Below are 22,299 nucleotides of genomic sequence, written 5' to 3' on the forward strand. Positions count from 1 at the left end.
CCTGTACAGTACACCATCCCCACTAAGGACAAATAATTCCCGATTTAACCAGTAGTACTTGGGGGCGGGACCGCTGAGGAAGATTTCCTCCTCAGAGGGTTCCCCTTTTGTTTTCCTCCATTGAACCACCCATTTTAAGTCTGGGTCCTTACTTTGGTTTTCTTTTAACTCTTCCTGACTGTAGCCCAAGTTAACCCCTAGGTCCCCTCCTACTTCCTGCACCCAGATGTCACCCTCCCCCTCTGACCATATGGCTAATTCGTCCCCCCTCTTTGACACAGACACCCGGGATATTTGCACCACTGGTTCTCGTGTGTCTTTGGGTTGTGTACTACCATAGGGTCTCTTTGCCAAGGGTATGGTATCATCAACATTTTCTGTGAACTGTCCCCAATTTTGTTGAGCTCGGGCACAGTAGGTACATCCCCCACAGGGCAAATTTGCTAGAACCTTGTCTACTTGAAACTCAGGACACGGTCCATATTGAGGCAATCGAGACAAAGCGTCTGCATTAGGATGTTTAGCCCCTGGCCGGTGTTTGATTTCCATATCAAACTGACTGATTTCTTCCAGCCACCGGGCTAATTGTCCCTGGGGTTCCCTGAAATTCGTTAACCAAGTGAGGCTACTATGATCTGTTCGAACCGTAAACTTCCGCCCCAGCAAGTAATGTCTGAATAGCCTGGTGAACCTGACAATGGCTAACAGCTCCTTTCGGGTCGTACAATATTTCTGCTGTTCTGGGGTTAGGGTAAAGCTAGCATAGGACGTGGCCCGTTCCTGTCCCCCCTGGACCTGCAATAATTCTGCCCCAATAGCCTTGTCGGAAGCATCCGTGTCTAAGATAAAAGGATCAGTGGCATTGGGTAATGACAGAACAGGGGCTGACACCATGGCTTCCCTGAGTCTATCGAAAGACTGTTGCTCGTTTCCCCAGAAATAGGGGCGTTTTCCGGTTAAGGCTCGAAGGGGTAATGCTATATTAGTATAGTCTTTTATAAAGGCCCTGTGATAGTTTGCGAATCCCAAAAACCGTTCTACTTCCTTTGAGTTCCGGGGTTTTGGCCAGTTTTTTACATCTTTTACATATCCCGGCCAAATTTCCATCCCTTCGGGACCTACCACCCTCCCTAAAAATTCTACCTTTTTCCTAAATAAATCGCACTTCCTGGGTTTTAGTTTGAGCCCGTACGTCCTAAACCTTTCAAATACCACCCTCAGGTTTGCCAAGTGGTCCCCAAAATCCCTTCCCAAGACTAATATGTCATCCAAAAAAGCCAACACTACCCGCCATGTTAACCCCCGGAGTACAAGGCTTATGACCCGGGCGTATGTGGCTGGGGCATTGCATAGCCCGAAAGCCATGCGTGCAAACTCAAACAGCCCATATTTGGTGATAAAAGCCGTTTTTGGCCGGTCCTCCTCTTTTATTTTGACTTGCCAATACGCCGAATTGGCATCCAACTTGGAGTACCACACATTTCCTGCTAGGGTGTCTAGGCACTCTTCTACTAAGGGGAGTGCAAAGATTTGGCGGGAACAGGCCCCATTGACCCTCCTATAGTCCACGCACCACCTAACGCTACCATCCCTTTTCCGTATGAGGACTGGGGCAGAAGCCCACTCCGATACGGATGGCTGAATTACCCCAGATTGTAACATTTTTTCCAAATGAGCCTCCTCTTCTTGGGCAAAACATAAGGATGTGCGCCGCATTCGCTGTTTAATGGGGGGGGGGGGGGGTGATTCCCGGTGTCAATGCCATGTTCCAAGGCCGTGAAATGGCCCAGGTCTAAGTCACTGCTAGCAAAGACATCCTGAAATTCCTGTAACAGGGAACACAAGGTCTCCTCCTCCCCCTTAGACAAATCCTCACAGGACCTAATAAACATCTCTTGTAAGTGTTGGGGCAACAATTTTTCCTTAACATCTCCAGCAACCCCCATCTTGCACACTTTAGGGCCCGGGGGTTCCCCCATGTCGACTTTCTGAGCTTGGGCTAGTAGATCCCCTTTTGAGATCACCAGGGGACTATCGGTGAGGTTTATCAGACACAACACCGGATCTTGACCTGCATCATGTAAGGTTCTGGGTATGAGCAAACAGCCCTCAGCCTTTGCCTCAATGATGTATTCTCGACCCATGGGTTTGGCCAACACTCCCATGACTCTTTGAACTGAATTGGCTGGGACTGTATGATTCTTTCCCGCCCGTACCTCAGTTGTTTGGGGCAATGAACTGGCCTGACCCCATGACATTTGGATGACCTCCCCGTGAATGGACAATTGATTCCTATGCAAGTCAAGCGATATGCCCTGCTTCCTTAAGAAGTCTATTCCCAAAAGCATCTGATCTCCAATTGGTGCTACATATATGTCCCATGTGAATTCTTGGTTCCCCAACTTAATATAAAAAGGCCCAGCAACAAACCCATTCATTTGTAGGCCCTTTCCTGCAGTGTTCATTACCACTTCCTTAAGAATAGGAGGTGGCTCCTTTAAACCTTTGTACATTTCCTCGGATATTAGGGTAACCTGAGCTGCTGTGTCTACAACAGCAGCGACCCTGTGACCCTGGACTACCACAGGCACCCGATACATAGTACCCCCCGTTAACTGACTTATGGTTATCATTTCTCTTTCCCCCTCTGTCACCAAGTCCCCCTCCCCATCACTGGTTGAGCTATCACACAGTGTTTGTTCCCCTTCCTCCCCCGACTCTTCGTCTTGTGACCCTGATTCAGACATGTCCGGGACTATGAGACTGATGGGTTCCCTCTTAGGCCCCTCTATTGGTTTTGCTGTTTGAGCTATGTCTTTCTCCTTGGTAGACGTGGGGTCTGGTGGGACGGGAGGTAGTGATTTAATGACCCCTAGTTCCTCGGGATGGGACGGTTCCTCTAGGCATTCCTGCACAAGTGGGGAAATTATTTCCTCCGGTATCATTTCTATTTGACTGATAGTACCCTCCTTAGTTAAGTAAGGTGGGTTATGGCTTATCACGAGGTCCTTTATACTCCGTGGTTTAGGGGCCAGACTCAGACCTCTTGAGTCGACCCGTTGGAGTTTAACGGACCCTTGTTGTCCTGGAAGGTAACTTTTTTCCCCCCAGGCCGTGGAGAATTAGACCTTTGAAACTTCGGGCATTCCCTTTTGAAGTGACCTGCCTCCCCGCAATGGAAACAACCACCATTACCGGCACGAGGAGAGGGGTTTCTGGATGGAGGCCTAGCATTATTGCGGACAGCAAAAGATAGCTTTTGTATTTCAGACATGATATTGCCCAGAGTCCCGCTTACCTCCCCCTTGAAGGCATGAAATTGGTCCTTCAAATCCTGGACATCTTTAGGAGAATGTTCTTTGGGGATAATTTTGGAAGGAGCATTATTGGGGACTGGTCCTGATGTGGAACATACAGTACAGTGATCCCCACCCCTACCTCTGGTCTCAGGACTTACACTTTTTACTTCTTTTCGGGCACTACGGCCATATATAGCTTGGTGGTTATGTTGGTGCCAACGAATTTTATCCACTGCCTCCTCAATACTCTTTGGTTTGACATTGGAGGCCAACATTCCCCCCTCCTTATCTGAGGCCCCCTGACACAATCTCATGATGGCTTGCTGGTACATGTGATCTTCAGGAAGGTGACGGAAGGCTTTTGTGGCGAGTGATTGAACCCTGTCGGCCCAGTCCTCTAAGGTTTCATCCCCACCCTGCCTGGCAATGTTAAATTGGACTTGGGCTGTTTCCGGCAACTCATTGAACCCAAATCGTTTGGCCAACTTACCCACCAAGTCCTCATAAGACAAGTCATGCCTTCTTTCCACGAGCAAGGCATAAAACTCACTGGGTTTCCCATCAAGGGACCAGCACAATTCATCCTTGCACTCCCCTGAAGACCACCCACTGACCTGGCATAATCGGGAAAATTTGGCATAGAAAGCCTGCCAATTAGTTTTTCCATCATACTTTAAGCTCTTTTGTAGGATGGGAGGTCTAACCCCCATAGACCCCCTCTGTCTTTGGTTATCTGACCTATATACTGGTTTTGAAAACCCCCTCTTCCCCTTCCTGTATCCCCGGCATTGTTATATCTAGACCGAGGTGTTTCCCCTTCATACCTGTAATCTCTTGGACCCCCATAAGCACCCATGGGCCTGTCCCATTGGTCCTGGTGGGTTCCCATGTCTTCCCTGAACCCCCGGTTAAGTTCCCCACCATCTTGGAAGTTGAGATGCTGGGATGGAGATGTGGACACTGACTCCCTGGCTCTGGGTGTTTCTCCTGATTGACTGGGATACTCAGTTTGCCCCCTACCCCTTGCCTGTATGAGGCTATCGATCCTTTGCACCTTCTCCTGATGCCCCATCTCCTCTTTGCAAAATTTATTAGACCCCCTGTTGGGTGGCAGAGAGGTACTAAAATCCATAGATTCCAGAGCTGCCTCAGTTATTCTCATATAAGGAACCTCCCGTAGGTCCTCCAACTCCAGAATTCCTTTATCCTCCCTCAATTCCCAAATTTTTGCCGCAATTTTTGCCCCTACCCCTGGAATTGATAACAATTCCTCAAAAGTGGCAGAGTTTATGTGGACTCTAGCCATGGTTACACTTTAATGGAAACACAATAAAATAAACAATAAACAATTTAGGATTAAATTAGGGCTTAGGCAAGGGTATCTACTGAAAAGGGGTGTTTATACTATCAAACTGTTTTGTATGGTTTTACAACAACAACTTTTTAACTGGGGATCAAGCTTATAAGTTGACCCCAGAGGTATGTATGTAAAGGGCAAGTGTATGTGTGTGGGTTGTTTAAATTGACACTTACAATTTCTTCTTTCTGTTTTGACAACTGGAAGATTTGCAAATTTGGGTTGCAAATGGAAGTTGAACTGCGTAGGTCAACTGAGTGCAATACGCGGCGGAAATGGATTGGGGTTTACACAATTCCCTACAAGGGTTTTGCAGAACGAGTAAGGGGTTCACACTTGTTCCTACAAGGGCTCCGCAAACGGCCAAGTATGAAAAAATCCATCAAAAATAACAAACGGTGACTGAAACTTAACCACACAAGGTTCCCTTCCCGGTGCTTTAACTTTTCCCTCCCAATAAAACTAACCTAGCAAAGCTATGGTTAGCGAAAACTGAAAATAGGTGACCTGTCAGGGATCCCTAAAAATAAAATGGAGGTGCTGTTTTGGCCCCTTTAAATTTTCAATTTCGATGTAGAATTCGACTCCCCGAGTGAATTTGTTCGAAAACGAATGCTCGCAGCGCCAATGTAAGTTTCTCTAAACTTACCGTGGTTACTTGCAAGTACAACTACGACGGTTATCTCTGATATTCTCTGGGTCGGCTAGATCAGCACTTGTAGGTTATTCTGGCTCTAGTTATCGACTGCCGGCAGATCCGAAACGAGGCTCTCTCGTCTTCCGGATCTGCCTCCAATGTGGAGCACCACCAATGACCCTGAGGTACTACAACTCTTATCTTATCAAAATGTCGCAAAATTGATGACAAAATTCATAGTTCGCCGAAAATAAATAAAAACTGTTAAATACACTTAAATGTTGTCTTTTTATGTTTTTTGGGAAAATACATGTTCAAAACTTAAATAGAAATTATTTTAAAATGTTGAACGAAACACTCACTTTCCCGGATGCACGGGTCGCCAATGTAAACAACATTCAACGGGACATAACTCATGAGGCAGCAGACGATAACATAAGATGGGACGCAAATTAAAAGGAGGATTCAAAACAAGACAATAGAAAGAAAGGTTAAAGAAAGTATCTGGGGGATTGTTAGAAAGGATAAATAATGTCGACCTAGACCCCTCTGTCTTGCAATTGCACGACCATTGTTATTCGTCTCTTGACAGTCAACCGAATGTCCCTTCAAACGTCAAGTCATGGAATTCAGGAAGGCGTATTGTAGAGCTTGGTGTACTCGCAGAGGGTCTGTCGGGCTGTAAGAAATGTGGACTACCTCTGCAATTGGCCTACGCATCTGACATTCTCACATATGGATTGTCAGCTATTATAAAGGTAAACACTACAAAACGTACACCAAAAGTTCGTATTTATTTCAAATAATCTTCAGCCCTCATTCAGACTGTTAATTATCTATTTGAGTATTTCATACCCCAATCTCCTAACCTATAACATGCTTAAGAAGACACATTGTAAAAGGTTTATGTGCTTTGTTTATTTTGAAATTGAAACTGGTATGAGGACAAAGATCAGGTTAGTATTTTTTTTTTACTAATATTCTATCATAGGCACGAAATGGTGTATGGTTTCATGTTTTATAAATGAACCTGTCCCACACCTATCGTTTTCTTTCTTGATTCCAATCTGTTGGTCTGCAATTAATATAGTTAAGGTTGAAGCGCACATTTCTTAGGGGTAGTGCTGCCCAATCATTGCCAATTTTTTTCATCTTTGGACTCCCTGGCGGATCTAGAAATTTCATAAGTGGGGCCACTGACTGCGCTAAGAGGGGGCCCGCTCCAGTCATGCTTCAGTAATTCCCTATATAAGCAACCTTTTTTTCCCCAAAAAGGCCCCCCCCTCTAAATCCGCCTCTGGGACTTAATTCATTTCCGTCATTCCCCCCTCTACTATTGAGCAGCACAGACTGGAATGTTATTGTACTTGTAATAGAATTTTGATTGATTTTGGCAGTTTGATTGTACAACACCGTCAGGTTTATAGAATAAAATTGAGAATGGAAATGGGGAATGTGTCAAAGAGACAACAACCCGACCAAAGAAAAAAACAAAAAAACAACAACCAACAGGTCTTCAATGAGGCAAGAAATTCCCGCACCCGGAGGCGTCCTTCAGCTGGCCCCTAAACAAATATATACTAGTTAAGAAGTCTGTATGTCTGCTTTTACGAGACATACTGTTTACAGTATACAAAAATATTTTCAGGAGTATCAGTTCTGAAAAGGGGTTAGAAGGGGTCCTGAATAGGCTGATCCTGAAATCTTGGGCTTAAAACATGTAATCTTGATAAAGTTGCTATCCCCCTCAAATGACAATTACCATATTTTTATAATAAGTTTATATCATGTTTAACAATACAAAATTAAAAGCTCCTTACTGAGCATCCACCAACCATAGTAAAAATAGATTCATCTAGGTAGAAATGTTACAGCCAGAATTTAAGATTTATTTTAGTTGTTGTTTATTTGAATAATAAAATATAGGAAGATGTGGTTTTTATGCCAATTAGTAAACTCTCCATTCAAGTATAATAATACCATTAAATCAGAAATTATTGCGATGTTTTGGTTATTGAAAAAATGCAACTGGGTTTTAATCTCAATAATTTAAACTCGCATTTTGAAATATTTTATATGAACTAAACAGGTTTTCTTTCTCATGTCGCAAATATTAAAAACGCATTAAAGTCTTACAGCTAATTTCCTAATGCATGTAGAGCAACACTTTGGAGTTTTCTTGCTTTGTTTGCATAGTTATAACTGGATAAAATTCAATTGAATTTAAATATCATATGCAGGTTTACATACCTATATGAAGATGTCATTCTTAATTACAAGGCTTGAAATAAACATTTATACAAACAAAGAAAGGAATCCAACCAAACTTTTACTCTACAAGCAGTAGGGAATAAGCTGTAAAGGATAAAATCACAATAATAAATGCACACAATAATTCTAAATTTACAGTATATAAAAGTAAACCATTGTAGGTCAAGGAACTATCTTCAACTTTGGAGAACTGTTAATTGTACACCTATTTTTACCCAGTACACACAACTTTGACACATTTTTGTTTACCAACATACAAAAAATCTACAATGCACTTATTATAAATTTAGCAAGGTTTTATTTTGAGAACACCAAATCTGCATGAGGACTACAGCTTTCACGTACTAGATTATCCCTGTAAAAAACATAAGTTGAATTTTACACATAAATCCACTGAATTTCTTCATTTTCTTTAAAAAATGTTATTATCACAGTTTATAGACTGTACCAAATAATTATGCACTGATCAATTGCAAACAATATGTCAAAATGTTTTAACTGATAATTTTATTCTATTCTTTTTTAAATACAATGTAATAATATAAGATGTCAGCACATGAACAATGTTCACACTGGAAATAGACATGACAAAATATTGGATGCCAACACAAAATTAGCTACAGGTATGTGCTATCACATGTACAATTCTTGTCAGATTTTTATAAATAACAACATTATCAAAGGTTTAGATCTGTGCTGACTTTTGCAAAGTTGTGATGATCAACAGTTTTTTTTGGAAATTATGTTGTATTTTTTCTAAAGCCAACTATCTATATATAAGATAAATTGATTGTCTTCTTTATTAGATAAGAATATGAAGTTTATAGTTATAAGTTTCTTGTATAGATAAAATATATATGTATTTTTGGTCTTTTTGGTTTGATTTTAGTTTATGACTAATTTTATATATTGTTCATCTCAGTATTCATTCATATTGAATAGTTTGTAATTATTAAACATTTTATGTGTACTTTCAGCAATGGTGCATACTGGAATTGGTGGTAGACAAGTTAATTCCTCAGGGGTGTGGAAATGATATGCCCGACTCGCCCGACTCGTACATTTGAACACTCGGACAAGTAATTATTTTTTTTCTGGGTTGCCCGTGGACAAGTAAAAAATTATAAAAGACAAAGTTCAAATCCAAGAAAAATATAGAATAAATTCAAAATGTATACAGATGTTTAATTTGTGTAAAAGAAATCAATGGTCAGCGATTAACAAAATAGATAAAAATAAGTATGCAAACCAGAGTCGCTGTAACATTGCATTGGTTTTCTCCATTAACCCGGGATCGTTGATTAGGTTTTATCAATCATGAGTGGAAGTGTCATTTTATATGACTTTGTATCGAGATTCAGATTGATATTTAAAACAGCGGACAAAAAGAGTAATGAGTAGAGTAAAAAAATAAAAAAAGCAAACGCAAATGGAGGATAATGAATTCTAAAAAAGATATGAAAGTGAGAGTTTCTGACATCGTGACTATCGGATTGCACCTTGCAATCTAGGATGGAAATTTAGAAAATAAAATTATTTTTTTGTCTTTATATTTATAGATCAAAGGTCAACAATATTTGTTGTCAGAGTGGAAAATAGAAGGGATGCCTTAATTGCCCATTAAGACAATTATAAAAAAAAAACAAGTGTACACTTACAATGTCAGTTGAGAGAAACACAAAAAAAAACAATAGTTTATCCATTATTTAATTTTCATTTCTTCACTCACTTTCCTCTAAATTAGTATATCATTATATGTACCTGGCTACAATTCTTATTCAAAACCTGCTGCAAAAATGACCTTTACATGTCATTTCATTGGTTGTTTGCTGTAAGGTTTCTGTCCCATAGATGTTTCTTATATCTAAACCTACTTTCCTAAATACATTTAAACAAATGGATTTCATTTGCTTGTGATGCAAAACAGTGCTAAGAATTATAAATTAGCCAGCAATGAAATACCAATATTTATTAGGATCATCAGGGCAAGTAATTTTTTTTTCGGACAAGTGAAATTTACAGTTTTACTTGCCCGGGGACAAGTGCCCACAGCAAATATTTCCACACCCCTGTTCCTTTTTAACTGCTCTAAATATCCCACCTGTTAGTAATACCTTACTTAGTGCAAGACAAAAGGAATCTGGAAGTGCCATTGAAACAGTAGCAGAGACTACTATAGCTGAATGTTTATCTGAAGAAATAGATATCACTAAACAGTAAGTTCCACATTTACCACATTTTATATAAATAAAATAAAAAGGTTCCAAAAGTAAACATAATTTGAAATTGTAGCATTTTAGAAATAGTCTTGTAATGCTGATGTTTGGTGAAGCAAATTGGTTAGACCACACTAGATATGGGACTAAGGGGAACAACTCGTATTCAAAGTAGTTCAGCATTTAATGATATCTGTGTTCCATTATTACTGTTGTAAATATTTATGCCATCTGGAATGATAAGTTAAAAGAATTTAATTATGTAATTTTCATGCCCCAATCAGTCTATATCAAACTATTTAAGCTGGTTGTTGAGACTAACTGCAAAAGAACCTTTTCTTCTATATTTTCAGCTAAAAATATCTGAAAATGTCATTATTACAGTATACAGATATTTTTTCCAGGAAATTTGATAGTGATGAGTTGACTGTGAGTGTTGATGGTGCATGGCAAAAAAGAGGATGTGGAAGGTCATATGACAGTCTTTCAGGTATGTATAATGTGAAAATTCTCAAGTTACTAAGGTTTTCTTTTTTCAAAGAAAATAAGCTACAGACGAAAATTTGGAAATGGAAAACCAACAAAATTAATATTTTCACAATATCCAATAATATATATGGTATAGCATTCTATTGTTTTCATTGGATATTACGATTACAATTTTCAGAGGTTATTTTATATACATATATCCTAAGCTTTGTTTCAACTTTATGTTTATTGACGCTATGTATCAATTTATATGTATAGAGGTGGTCAATTAAAAAACAACATTCTATGCGGTATGGGCTTTGGTCATTGTTGAAGGCTGTACGGTGACCTATAGTTGTTAATGTCTGTGTCATTTTGGTCTTTTGTGGATAGTTGTCTCATTGGCAATCATACCACATCTTCTTTTTTCAAACATATCATGACGTCACACATGTAATAACCACAGAGGAAGCGCTCCAGCAGACAAAAAGAAAATTACATGTTATTCACTGGATATTTCTGTGTCATTTTGGTCTCTTGTAGAGAGTTGTCTCATTGGCAATCATACCACATCAATTTTTTATATGTTATAATTCTTGCAATTTTTTTTTTAAAACACACAGAACGAACATATGGCGCGCATTGAACACTTTTTCCCTAATACATTATTTACATATGTAATATGAAAATTCCGGGCTTTCACTAATTCAGTACATTATGTATGGACTTTAAAGATTATATTGACACTCAGACTTCTTCCTAGTTCAATATATTACATATATTACATCTAATCCCTCTATTAAGTGTCTTATGATAGTTGTGTTTATAGGCAGATCCAAAGGGGGGGGGGCTGAGGGTCAAGGCCCCCCTTTCTTAAGAAAAATTTGGTTAAGTATACAGGGAATCACTGAAGCATGACTGGAGTGGCCCCTCCCCCAAGTCAGCACCCCCTCCCCCTCCCCCTTTTACAAAAAGTTTAATTTCACTGCACACAATTTAAATCAAACCTGAATTATTTTATTGCTGTACAATCAATTTGATATTTTGAATTACAGGTCACAGTTCCATGATTGGTACAGAAACAGGAAAAGTTGTAGGCTTCAGTGTCTGCAGCAAGTATTGTAAAATGTGTGATGAAGCAACCAGAAAAGGAGTACAGGCAAAGACACATGACTGCAGAATGAACTGGGATGGAAGTGCAAAGGCAATGTAGCAGGACATGGTGGTAGAAATGGTCCAAAGTATCAAAAGCAAAGGGAGTAATGTTGGTACAATCATAGCTGATGATGATGCTACTACGATAGCAAGATTAAGAAAATCTGTTGATCCCAACATAAAAAAAAATGTCTGACAAGAATCATGTTAAAAAGAATATAGCAAACGCACTTTACCAGCTTAAAGCAAAACATAAGAAACTTACACCAAAGTAATCAAATACTTGATTAACTGCCTTAACTACATGCTGTGCCAAAACCAATATAACCCTAAAGGAGTAGAGAATGGATTGGAGGCGGTAGGAAGACATCCTTTTGGTGACCACTCATTTTGTGACAAATCATGGTGTTCCCACAAAGAAAATGCTTCAAAAAAATATTTGTCTTTGCCTTTTGGAAAGCCTTTAAAGGATATACCTCTTCAGACTGATTTGACGGACCTAATGAAAGTATATAAGAAACAGAGCCAAAAGTTGTCAAAGCTAGGTAGTACCCAGGGAAACGAGAGTTTCAACAAGAGTGTTGCATCAAAAGCGCCAAAATCTCATTACATTACTATCCACAAAAGACCAAAATGACACAGACATTAACAACTATAGGTCACCGTACGGCCTTCAACAATGAGCAAAGCCCATACTGCATAGTCAGCATATTAAGTTGTTTCATGCTTTGCTTTTTACATTGGAAACAAAGACAGGTTGGAGAGGTCGTCACTAAAAATTAAATATTGTATGCATATAATATAAGCATACAATTTTAAGCAATGTCCACTGCAAACATCATGTTATTGACATGAAGTGGTCTTAAATGTGTGGATACACAAGTAAATACTTAACAATAAAATCAATTGAATAAAAAGATATCTGCAATAAAAAAAATTACATCTTTGATAGTGATGCTCACAGTACTTCACTTACACATGAGTATTGTCAAATTTTTGAATATAAATATATAGAATAAATATATTTTTCAGGTCAACAACAACATCGGCTTATCTCCAGGTGTTCATACAAAAAGACTTGCAATACTTAGAGACCTTCAAGCAAGGAAAAGGAGAGCAATAAGCATTACTAGGAAAGAAAAAATCAGAAGGATCCAGCTACGAAACAGAAAGTAAATAATTATTTCAACTGCATTTAAAAAAAAAAGAGGGAGATTTATATGTATTTCAGTGGATTCACAATGACTGGTAAATTGACCACTTATTACTACGCCTGTAAGGACTACAAATTTAATTTTCCTGCTCATACATGTAGGTCTGGTTTACGCTTTATTTCCAGGCGTTATACTCCTTATAATTTTGTACGGGTGGTCATGTCATAAATATAAGAGGAAATGGTACTAGATTGTTTCTCATTACCTGAATATAGAAATTTGAGGATCATGGAAAGAATAAAAAAGCATTACAAATTCTATCAACCTTTCAAATGCAACAAATGTTTTAGAAATTAATTTTGCAACTACAGTGACATTAGTGTCAAAATAAACCTAAATCATTTGACATTATTTATTGTTTTTAGCAAAGGCTAGAATGACTTTAAATGAAAATGTTATTATTGAAGGGTGAAGAGAAATGCAGTTAATAGATGTGTGAGGGCACAGGTTACAGCTGTGAAATGGACGGATGACCACCAAGACATTGTTGAAATTCCTTCAGCACTTGTTCCACCAGAAGTTCACTGCAATATTCCAAATACTGCAAAAGTTATTTGCTTTGACTTGGAAACCACTAGTTTAGGTATATAATTTGTTTTAATGACATAGGTCAAGGTTATTGCAGGAATACTGGTGAATATAGAGTTTAATTTCATATTACACAAGCTCAAATAATAATTACAATTCCAAGTACAATATAAATATTCTTGCAATATAACACTTTGACCTATGATGGCAAAGAATCTCAAACTTTTTAAAAATATGTATTTTTGTCACTGATTATGTTGTTTACATGTAAGATAGAAGCTCTGTTTGCACTAGTGCAAAAAAAAAGGATAAAAGATATACAAAAGGACAGTCAAACTCATAAATTGAAAAGAAGCTGACAATGACATGGCTAAAAAATGAAAAAGACAAACAGACAAATACTAGTATACAAGAAACAACATAGAACATTATTATAAAGACTTAGCAACATCAACATTCATTGGAATATAAAAAAATGAAGAGGTTTGGTATAATTGACAATGACGTTTATTTATCCACCATGGTTCAAATGAAGTTAATATAATCAATAAAAGGCAAACATGTGACCTTCAACAATAAGCTAGATAAACTGATGCTTAAATGGGCATCTATGAGAAAACCATGGAGATGGTGCTCCATGCAAAGTTGTTTGATTTTGTATGAAACTTTGCTGACATGTTCAGGTTGACCTCATATGAAAGTCATGCAAGTTTGAAGCCCTTACACTGCTGGTAACCATGGCAACGATAGGGATTTAGGGTATTTTCGAGTTTATTTATAGATGCATTTACTGAAATGCATAGATTTTATAAATTTCTCAAATAGAAATAAATACTATAATACTTCTGAGTGTTTAAATACTTTAATAGCACAGATAGGATGTGTATGAAGTATAAATCACATAATTTTATTAAACATAATGATATATATAGAAAATAAGGGTGTGGCAAGAAACATAAAATGATAAAAAAATATGGCCTTTTCATCTAATCACACTAAAACAGACACTACAGCCCAAAAGTCGCTTTAATTTACCTTAAATTTCAGAAAAGCTTTGCATTTTCTTTGGTTCACAATATTTTGAAGGGATTTCGGTTGCAAATTAATTTTATAGATTTTATTGATCATTTAGATAGCCTCCCCCCTTTTTTTGTATTTTCGCAATAAATTGAGGAAAGTCTCATATTTTAATGAAACCAAGCATTCAAAAATAAATACTTGAATTATAAAGATTGTAACATGCAATATAGGTAAATCAAATAGAAAATTCAAAGTGAAATGGATTTTTGTGTCACAAACAACAGTAAGCATAAGGCTTAAAAAAGGGGGGAGCTGCCAAAGACAATTTCTTTTTGGTATTTTTTTTTATTCCAAATTCCTTTAGTACACTTGTCCCTATTACGTTAAAGAGTAAAATCCATTCATTTCATCCTAGTAATCCCATTTTTGGTAATTGCAGCTGGCTAATTACTAAAGTTGTATTCTGGTTACTGAAAAATGATATGAAATTCAATGTCAAGTTCATCATATTTAAAAATCTTAAGTATTGACATACAGAAGTTGTGTCTGACAGGTAAACAAAATTAAGACACGTTGCAACCTTTTACTTGCATGCTGGTTACCATATAAGTCATTTTGATCATGAGTACCTGAGACAGTGTGGATAAAATCTGAATTTCTATTGTACAAAGGGAGATAATCCAATAAAAATGCTGATTTTTAAAACCTTAAAATTGCATGTACATATTAATTTAAACTAACATACACTTCATCAATTTAATAAAATATAAACATATCTCTATTTGGTTATCTGGAGAGAGAGTTAATAGTGCATTTGAGCATATACTCTTGGTTTGCTTTTGTTGTAGTACTTTCTAAAATTCTCCTAAAAAAGGTCTAAATTTATAAATTCTCTTTTAGCATTGATAGTGATACATTTTTAAATATCTCAATCTGTATAAATGATCATAAATGTTGTTATTTTTTATAGCATTAGTATTATATTTAACAATCAATGAAGATGATACAATAACACTAAATGGTGCTTACATGCAAGAATAAGATTATTATAAACATACATAAAAATTGTTGCATTAGGTATGGATTTTAGGGAAGTATTAAATTGTTTCCATACTATCTTATAAGAATTTACATACATGTAACTACATGAACTATGAAAGGTAATTTACTAATAATTCAATCAATAAAACTAGTTTGTCAATCTAATAAACAATTTCTGACAAATGAAAATATTATTATGTTTATCAAATGGCCAAGTACATTCGTAATCTTCTTGATTGTCTTCAATACTGATGACCTTTTAATACAGAAGTAATTTGAGACTTCTTATTCGCTGATGAGAAAGCCTTGCTGGTGGTGAGACAGTGAGAACATTCTATTTCCTAGCAAATATCTCTCTCTTCCGATTTGTGTTGCAACTGTGTGTTGACTTGGTGGTTTGCAAGACTTCAGCGAGATTCACATTGCCGTTTTTTCCTTTTTTTCAAAGCATATGAGTTTCATTTCAATTTATTTTTATTTGAGCTTGCAATTTTTTAACATCAACAGGAAAAATCAAAGACAGATCAGAGCCTTATTCAAGTATCAGTAATATTATCTAAGTTTTTCTTCATCATAAACATGTTTATCAACAAAAATGTGTCTCAGCAATCAATCTTCTTTCATGAACTCCAGTTATTTTTGGATCACCAAATGTCTGTAAAAAATAATAAGAAAACAATTGTTATACATTAAATGATTGAAATTTCCTAAAAAGAAATTACTTATTAACTTTGTCTTAGTGTAAAATGTGTTTCGATTATCACAACTCTGACATTCCAGTACATAGAATAAGAAATAAAGTATACTAGCTAAAAATGGACCTAACTTTGATTTTTTTCTTATTCCAAGCTGCAGCAAACTTAGTTTTAATGAAGTTAATTTTGCAGATTTCATCTTGTATTAATGACGTTATGACAATACAAAAATAGGGAGATGAGTATTGATTGCAAATGAGACAAAAGTTCAAATGAAATGAATGTAATGCTTCTGTACAACCTTCAATAATGAGAATAAAACAGCTCAAGGGTACATTCTATTACAAATACAGAGATTGCACCTTCATCAGGTTGGAAGGGGGGCACTATATAGACACTACATTCAAACTTGATTCACATGATACAGTTCAGAATTTGGATTGTGATGAATTATTAGACACATCATACAGGTTTCTGACACAGAATAAATGTGGTAAAAGAACTGATGATTTTGAAATTGGACTTGTGCCAATATCCAAAATCTAAAGTGTAAAAGACATGATTAGATTTATCATAACAAAGAACCCCATATACATGTATGCAATTTTTAATGAATTTAAACAAAGTTAAAGTTTGGACCCCAATTTGAATCAACTTGAAAACTGAGCCCAAATTATAAATCTTAACATGCTAAATGCATGATAACATTTAGCATAGAAAAAAAAACTTCAATAATATTTTAATAAACTAACAAAGGTTTTTTTGCCCCCATGATCTTTTTTGCAATTTGAAAACGAATATTAAAAATCTAAACATATAAGAAGTATTTAACCAAAAAAGTACAATACACCTTTTAATTTTGCATAATATCAAAGAACACCAATTATTCAATTGTTTTATGAAATCAAGTTTAACTTTGGACCCTTTTGACCCTATAGCTGATATAGACCAATTTAAAAACAAGCCAAAACATTTGAAATTGGTAAAACAATAAGCATAGGAAACAAATATATAATTAATTTTACAGCTAATTTCCTAAGGCATGTAAATCCAAGACTTCGGTTAGCTTGCATGGTTTGTTTGTATATTGTACAATTGCAATTGACATAACGTCTAATCAAATTTAAAAGTACTCCATAAAGGTTCAAATATGCCTATATTTATTGTTTGAAGATATCAACCTTAATTACAAAGCTTGAATCAATATTTATACAAACAGAGCAAGCAAACCTATCAAAGTTTTACTCTACACGCATTAGGAAAATAGCTGTAATAATGGTAAAAGTGTTTTTTCAAAAATGAAAAATACAAATGTAGTCTTCAGGTTTACCATAAATGCATGTATCCTATATATATAAAAAAAAGTCAAGCTGACAAGAAAACATATTTTTTTCTAGTTTTATTCTTATAAAGAGAACAATTCCAATGATGAGTAATGAACATTTTGTTGTGTAAATTGTACTGATATGACCCTTAATTGATCATAAAAAAATTCTTTGAATGTTCTGTGTGTTACGTTTACTTTTTGTTCACCAGATTGTTAAAATTGAAGGGTTAATCTAATTTATTGATTATTTATCATGTTTTTACAATAATAAATGTAACTGGTCAATTTCCAATTTCTATACATTGTATATGATTATATTTGACAAATAATGCCACAACACAGGTCTTATTTGCTGTCTATTTAGTAGTCTCTTGTTATGACTTGTTTGATTCATTTTTTTTTATCAATTATATCATATATTTACCTATGTGATCTCCTATCATATCTGCTTTCATTTTAACATTATGTTTGTGCTTTTCCATCTTCAACATTAACCTGTTGATAAGAAATAAAATATTGTATATTTGTACATTTGCATGATCAGTACAGTGAGTTACATCTACATGTACATTGTACATTAAGTTGGCTTAACATAATGCATTGGTTCATTGAAAAAAAAAGTTTTGTAGATATGATAATTAATTTGTGTAAATGTCATAAATGCTATGATATCAATCACATCATCAAGTAATTCATTTCTTCAGTATTGTTATTTTGATTTTTTTGTATCTGAGTAATCTGTAATGTTATAATCTCATGTTGCCCCTTATGGGCCCTTTAATTTGGAATACATTTGTAAGCATATTCTATTCAGATTCTATTTTATTAACGATAGAAGTAAAGACATGTACAAGTTCTCTTTCCATGATTCTTGAGAGACTGAGAGAGAAAAAAGTTGTTCTATTAAAATTTAGAAGGCAAACACATAAATCTTTTAGTATCAGAAGAATTTCAAATCATTATAAATGTATGTCAATGAAAATTAAATCAGTGTTTGCTTCAAGAAAATTATGTAAATACCCCCCCCCCCCCTCCCTTTTTTCCCCCAAAGAGAAATGGTCTATGCTCTTCTTTCGATATTTATGTTTTGAATCAGATGTGATGTTTCTACAATAGGTCTTTTTATGGTGTCAAATTGCTTTTTCTAACCACAAAAATAATAAATAACAAACTTACCAGAACCAGGGGTGTGGAAATATTTGCTGTGGGCACTTGTCCCCGGGCAAGTAAAACTGTAAATGTCACTTGTCCGAAAAAAAAATTACTTGCCCTGATGATCCTAATAAATATTGGTATTTCATTGCTGGCTAATTTATAATTCTTAGCACTGTTTTGCATCACAAGCAAATGAAATCCACTTGTTTAAATGTATTTAGGAAAGTAGGTTTAGATATAAGAAACATCTATGGGACAGAAACCTTACAGCAAACAACCAATGAAATGACATGTAAAAGTCATTTTTGCAGCAGTTTTTGAATAAGAATTGTAGCCAGGTACATATAATGATATACTAATTTAGAGGAAAGTGAGTGAAGAAATGAAAATTAAATAATGGATAAACTATTGGTTTTTTTTGTGTTTCTCTCAACTGACATTGTAAGTGTACACTTGTTTTTTTTATAATTGTCTTAATGGGCAATTAAGGCATCCCTTCTATTTTCCACTCTGACAACAAATATTGTTGACCTTTGATCTATAAATATAAAGACAAAAAAATAATTTTATTTTCTAAATTTCCATCCTAGATTGCAAGGTGCAATCCGATAGTCACGATGTCAGAAACTCTCACTTTCATATCTTTTTTAGAATTCATTATCCTCCATTTGCGTTTGCTTTTTTTATTTTTTTACTCTACTCATTACTCTTTTTGTCCGCTGTTTTAAATATCAATCTGAATCTCGATACAAAGTCATATAAAATGACACTTCCACTCATGATTGATAAAACCTAATCAACGATCCCGGGTTAATGGAGAAAACCAATGCAATGTTACAGCGACTCTGGTTTGCATACTTATTTTTATCTATTTTGTTAATCGCTGACCATTGATTTCTTTTACACAAATTAAACATCTGTATACATTTTGAATTTATTCTATATTTTTCTTGGATTTGAACTTTGTCTTTTATAATTTTTTACTTGTCCACGGGCAACCCAGAAAAAAAATAATTACTTGTCCGAGTGTTCAAATGTACGAGTCGGGCGAGTCGGGCATATCATTTCCACACCCCTGAGAACCAACTGAAACTGAAAGTTTTGCTTTGATATTTCCGTTGCTAGATTTGGAAGGGTCATGAAAGGATGGCATCAACTCATTTTGTCTTCTTGTCTACTGCAATACAACTCCTGTCCATGTTTGCAGCATATGCATTTTAAAATGTGAGTCTGAAACCTAGACATGATAGTGATAGTCTAGCCTCATGAGTCATGTCTAGACTATCTGATCAGGATCAGACTTATCCCAGTGGCAGTGGGAATATCTTTGCCACATGGTTTGCTATGTCTATGTTACACTCTTTCAATAAAAATAAGTTTTTTACTACACCGTACTCATCAAAAATATCATTATTTCCTATCCTTCTGCACATTTGTTGATTTCCCTCCTTCTGTTATTGGCACTAAATCTACCTTTTATTGTGAAGAGTTTTACAAAGGGAGATAATTTTAGCTATATTTTTCAGTTTTTCATCTTTTATTCAAATAAGCTTATATCAATTTGCAACCAAAATTCCGTTAAGGAATACTAGTTTGTAGTGAACCATAACGTTTAGCAAAATATTTTTTCAATTTGAGTGACTTTTGAGGTTTTATGGATATTTTCAGTACAGGCTGATTTCAAATTTAAGAAAAACACAATTATGTCAATAAAAATAAAAACAAAAATAAAGGTTGAAATAAGATCCAAAATACAGTTTATTTTAGTAGAAAGTCTGAATTTTAAGGCCAAACAAATTTTTTTGTCATATAATACTTTGAACTATTCAATAAAAAAAAAACCAAAATGTCCATTTTCAACAACATTTTCCAGCAAATTATGTACTCAACAAGAATTGCCCTGTATTCACATAATTTGAGATAAATTGTCATTTTTTAACCATAGAACTATTAGATGTACTTAATACTTTACTAGGAACCCAAAATCAGCTGAAAATTCCACAACCCCTTTCATATTTTTTTTGATTTTGCATGGTTTTCTCGTAGACATCCATTTAAGTTATATAAGACTGGTATATACTTAATGAATGAATTTTTGCTTTTCCAACATAGTTTAGATGGGTAGAATTATCAAATTAGTATAAAACTGCATGTTTGATATATATTTCTAAAATAGATCAACTTGAGCAGATTTTCCATTTTATTTGCCATAAAACTATATCTATTTAAAAAAAAAAAAACAATGACTGATGGGCAGTTGCATGGACCACTTTTCTCTCTGAACACTTGCACTTGGTAATGTACTAAAATTAAAATATTGTTTTTTTTTTATAGCAAGGGACTCACATATTACACAGATTGCAGCAGTCAATGAAGAATCTCACTGGACTTCCTACGTAATACCAAAATTACCCATTTCCAGTCAAGCCAGTGAGGTAACAGGTCTTACTATGAGAAATGGACGGATGTTCCACCAAGGAAAAGTTGTGGAAACTTCAACAATTTCTACAGCATAAGATGGCTTTCTAGAATTTCTTAAAGCTGCAGGTCATAACATCTACCTCCGAGGCCATAATATCAAGACCTTTGATTGTCACATTTTAATTAATACCCTTAAATCTGTTGGAAAGACTGAAGAATTGAAAAAATGTGTAGAAGGATTTGTAGATACCAGGCTGCTTTTTAAAATTAACAATCCAGATCTCAAGTCTTTAAGCCAAGTTAACTTGATAAAAACTCTTATGAATTGCAGTTATGATGCACATGATGCACTAGAAGATGTGATTTACCTTCAAAAACTATTGGACTTCACAAATATTAGAATAGCTGATCCTAAATTTTCCACTGCAACTTTCACTGTACAGACAGCATATTTTTCTCATGACAAAATTATTTTGACTAAGTTAAACCTTCCATCACTAAGGGAATTTATTGACCAGAAAGTAATAAGCATTGGAATTGCTCATAAAATTGCATCTTCAAATTTAAACAAATCTTCACTTCTGCTAGCATTTTCCAGAGGCCAGGAAGAAGGAATTAGACAACTATTTTCAGACGAATGTTGTAACCAGGGACCAAGAGTGACAAAGTCGTCAAAAATTATAACTGCTGTTTCAAACTTTATCAAACAACACTTGACTGAAAGTTAATTAATTATTGACTTTAAGGTGGTACCCAACACTTTCACTTAAATTAATTTGGTTCGTTTAATTTTCATAAAATTTTGTCAAACTATTAAAAGTTCAAAAATCTTTAACCAACTGTTTTGTCAGAAAAATTACACTGGTTATTTAGCAGTTTGACAAACACCAATTTTGATCATTGAGAAGCTTTACATTCCTTTTACAACACAACGTCATTAAAATGTTAAGCTAACTTTACAGAGTTATCTCCCTGCAGTGTTAGGTACCACCTTAAGTTAATCTACATTTATTTATGTCTAATTTTCAATGTTGGACAGCAGGTCAACAGGGATGAGTTGTGAAATGAGATAATTTCTGAAATCTGTTTTTTAATACTTTGAAATATGAATGGGATATTGTTACCAAGTCATCAACACATGCTTTCTAATTTTTGTCATTTTTCCATTGTTATTCCTCAGACTGTTTTTATATGCCATTTCTTCATCATTTATATATCTGGTCTTACGTTATAATCATTAAAATTCTAGGGATATTTAAAAACTGCGAAAGAAATAAGCATTAGCTAGCAAAACATATATCATAATTTCATTTTTTTTATGAGATAATCGACATGAAACTGTCTTGTATGCACACCAAGCACCTATTTCCAAGGGCTTGCAATGTTCATTTTATATTGGTTCTATTGTATATTACCACAGAAAAAATGTTAATGCTAAAAGTAAGCTTTTGTAAAGAAAATTTTGGAATTAAGGGTTATTTTTATGATAATTTCC

General features: G+C 35.3%; 1 protein-coding gene and 2 pseudogenes across 1 annotated transcript; 2 read left to right on the forward strand and 1 right to left on the reverse strand.

Annotated features, from left to right (window-relative positions):
* Positions 1-3,037: 3,037 nt before the first annotated feature.
* Positions 3,038-4,009, reverse strand: LOC143053741 (uncharacterized). Its single transcript, XM_076226521.1, has one exon. The coding sequence runs from the start codon at positions 4,007-4,009 to the stop codon at positions 3,038-3,040; it is 972 nt and encodes a 323-aa protein (XP_076082636.1).
* A 6,140-nt stretch (positions 4,010-10,149) lies between these two features.
* On the forward strand, positions 10,150-12,040 carry LOC143053743 (uncharacterized; annotated as a pseudogene).
* A 185-nt stretch (positions 12,041-12,225) lies between these two features.
* LOC143053744 (uncharacterized) lies at positions 12,226-21,608 on the forward strand (annotated as a pseudogene).
* The last annotated feature ends 691 nt before the right edge of the window (positions 21,609-22,299 follow it).

Source organism: Mytilus galloprovincialis, chromosome 12 (genome assembly GCF_965363235.1).
Source record: "Mytilus galloprovincialis chromosome 12, xbMytGall1.hap1.1, whole genome shotgun sequence".
In the NCBI taxonomy this organism is placed as follows: Eukaryota; Metazoa; Mollusca; class Bivalvia; order Mytilida; family Mytilidae; genus Mytilus; species Mytilus galloprovincialis.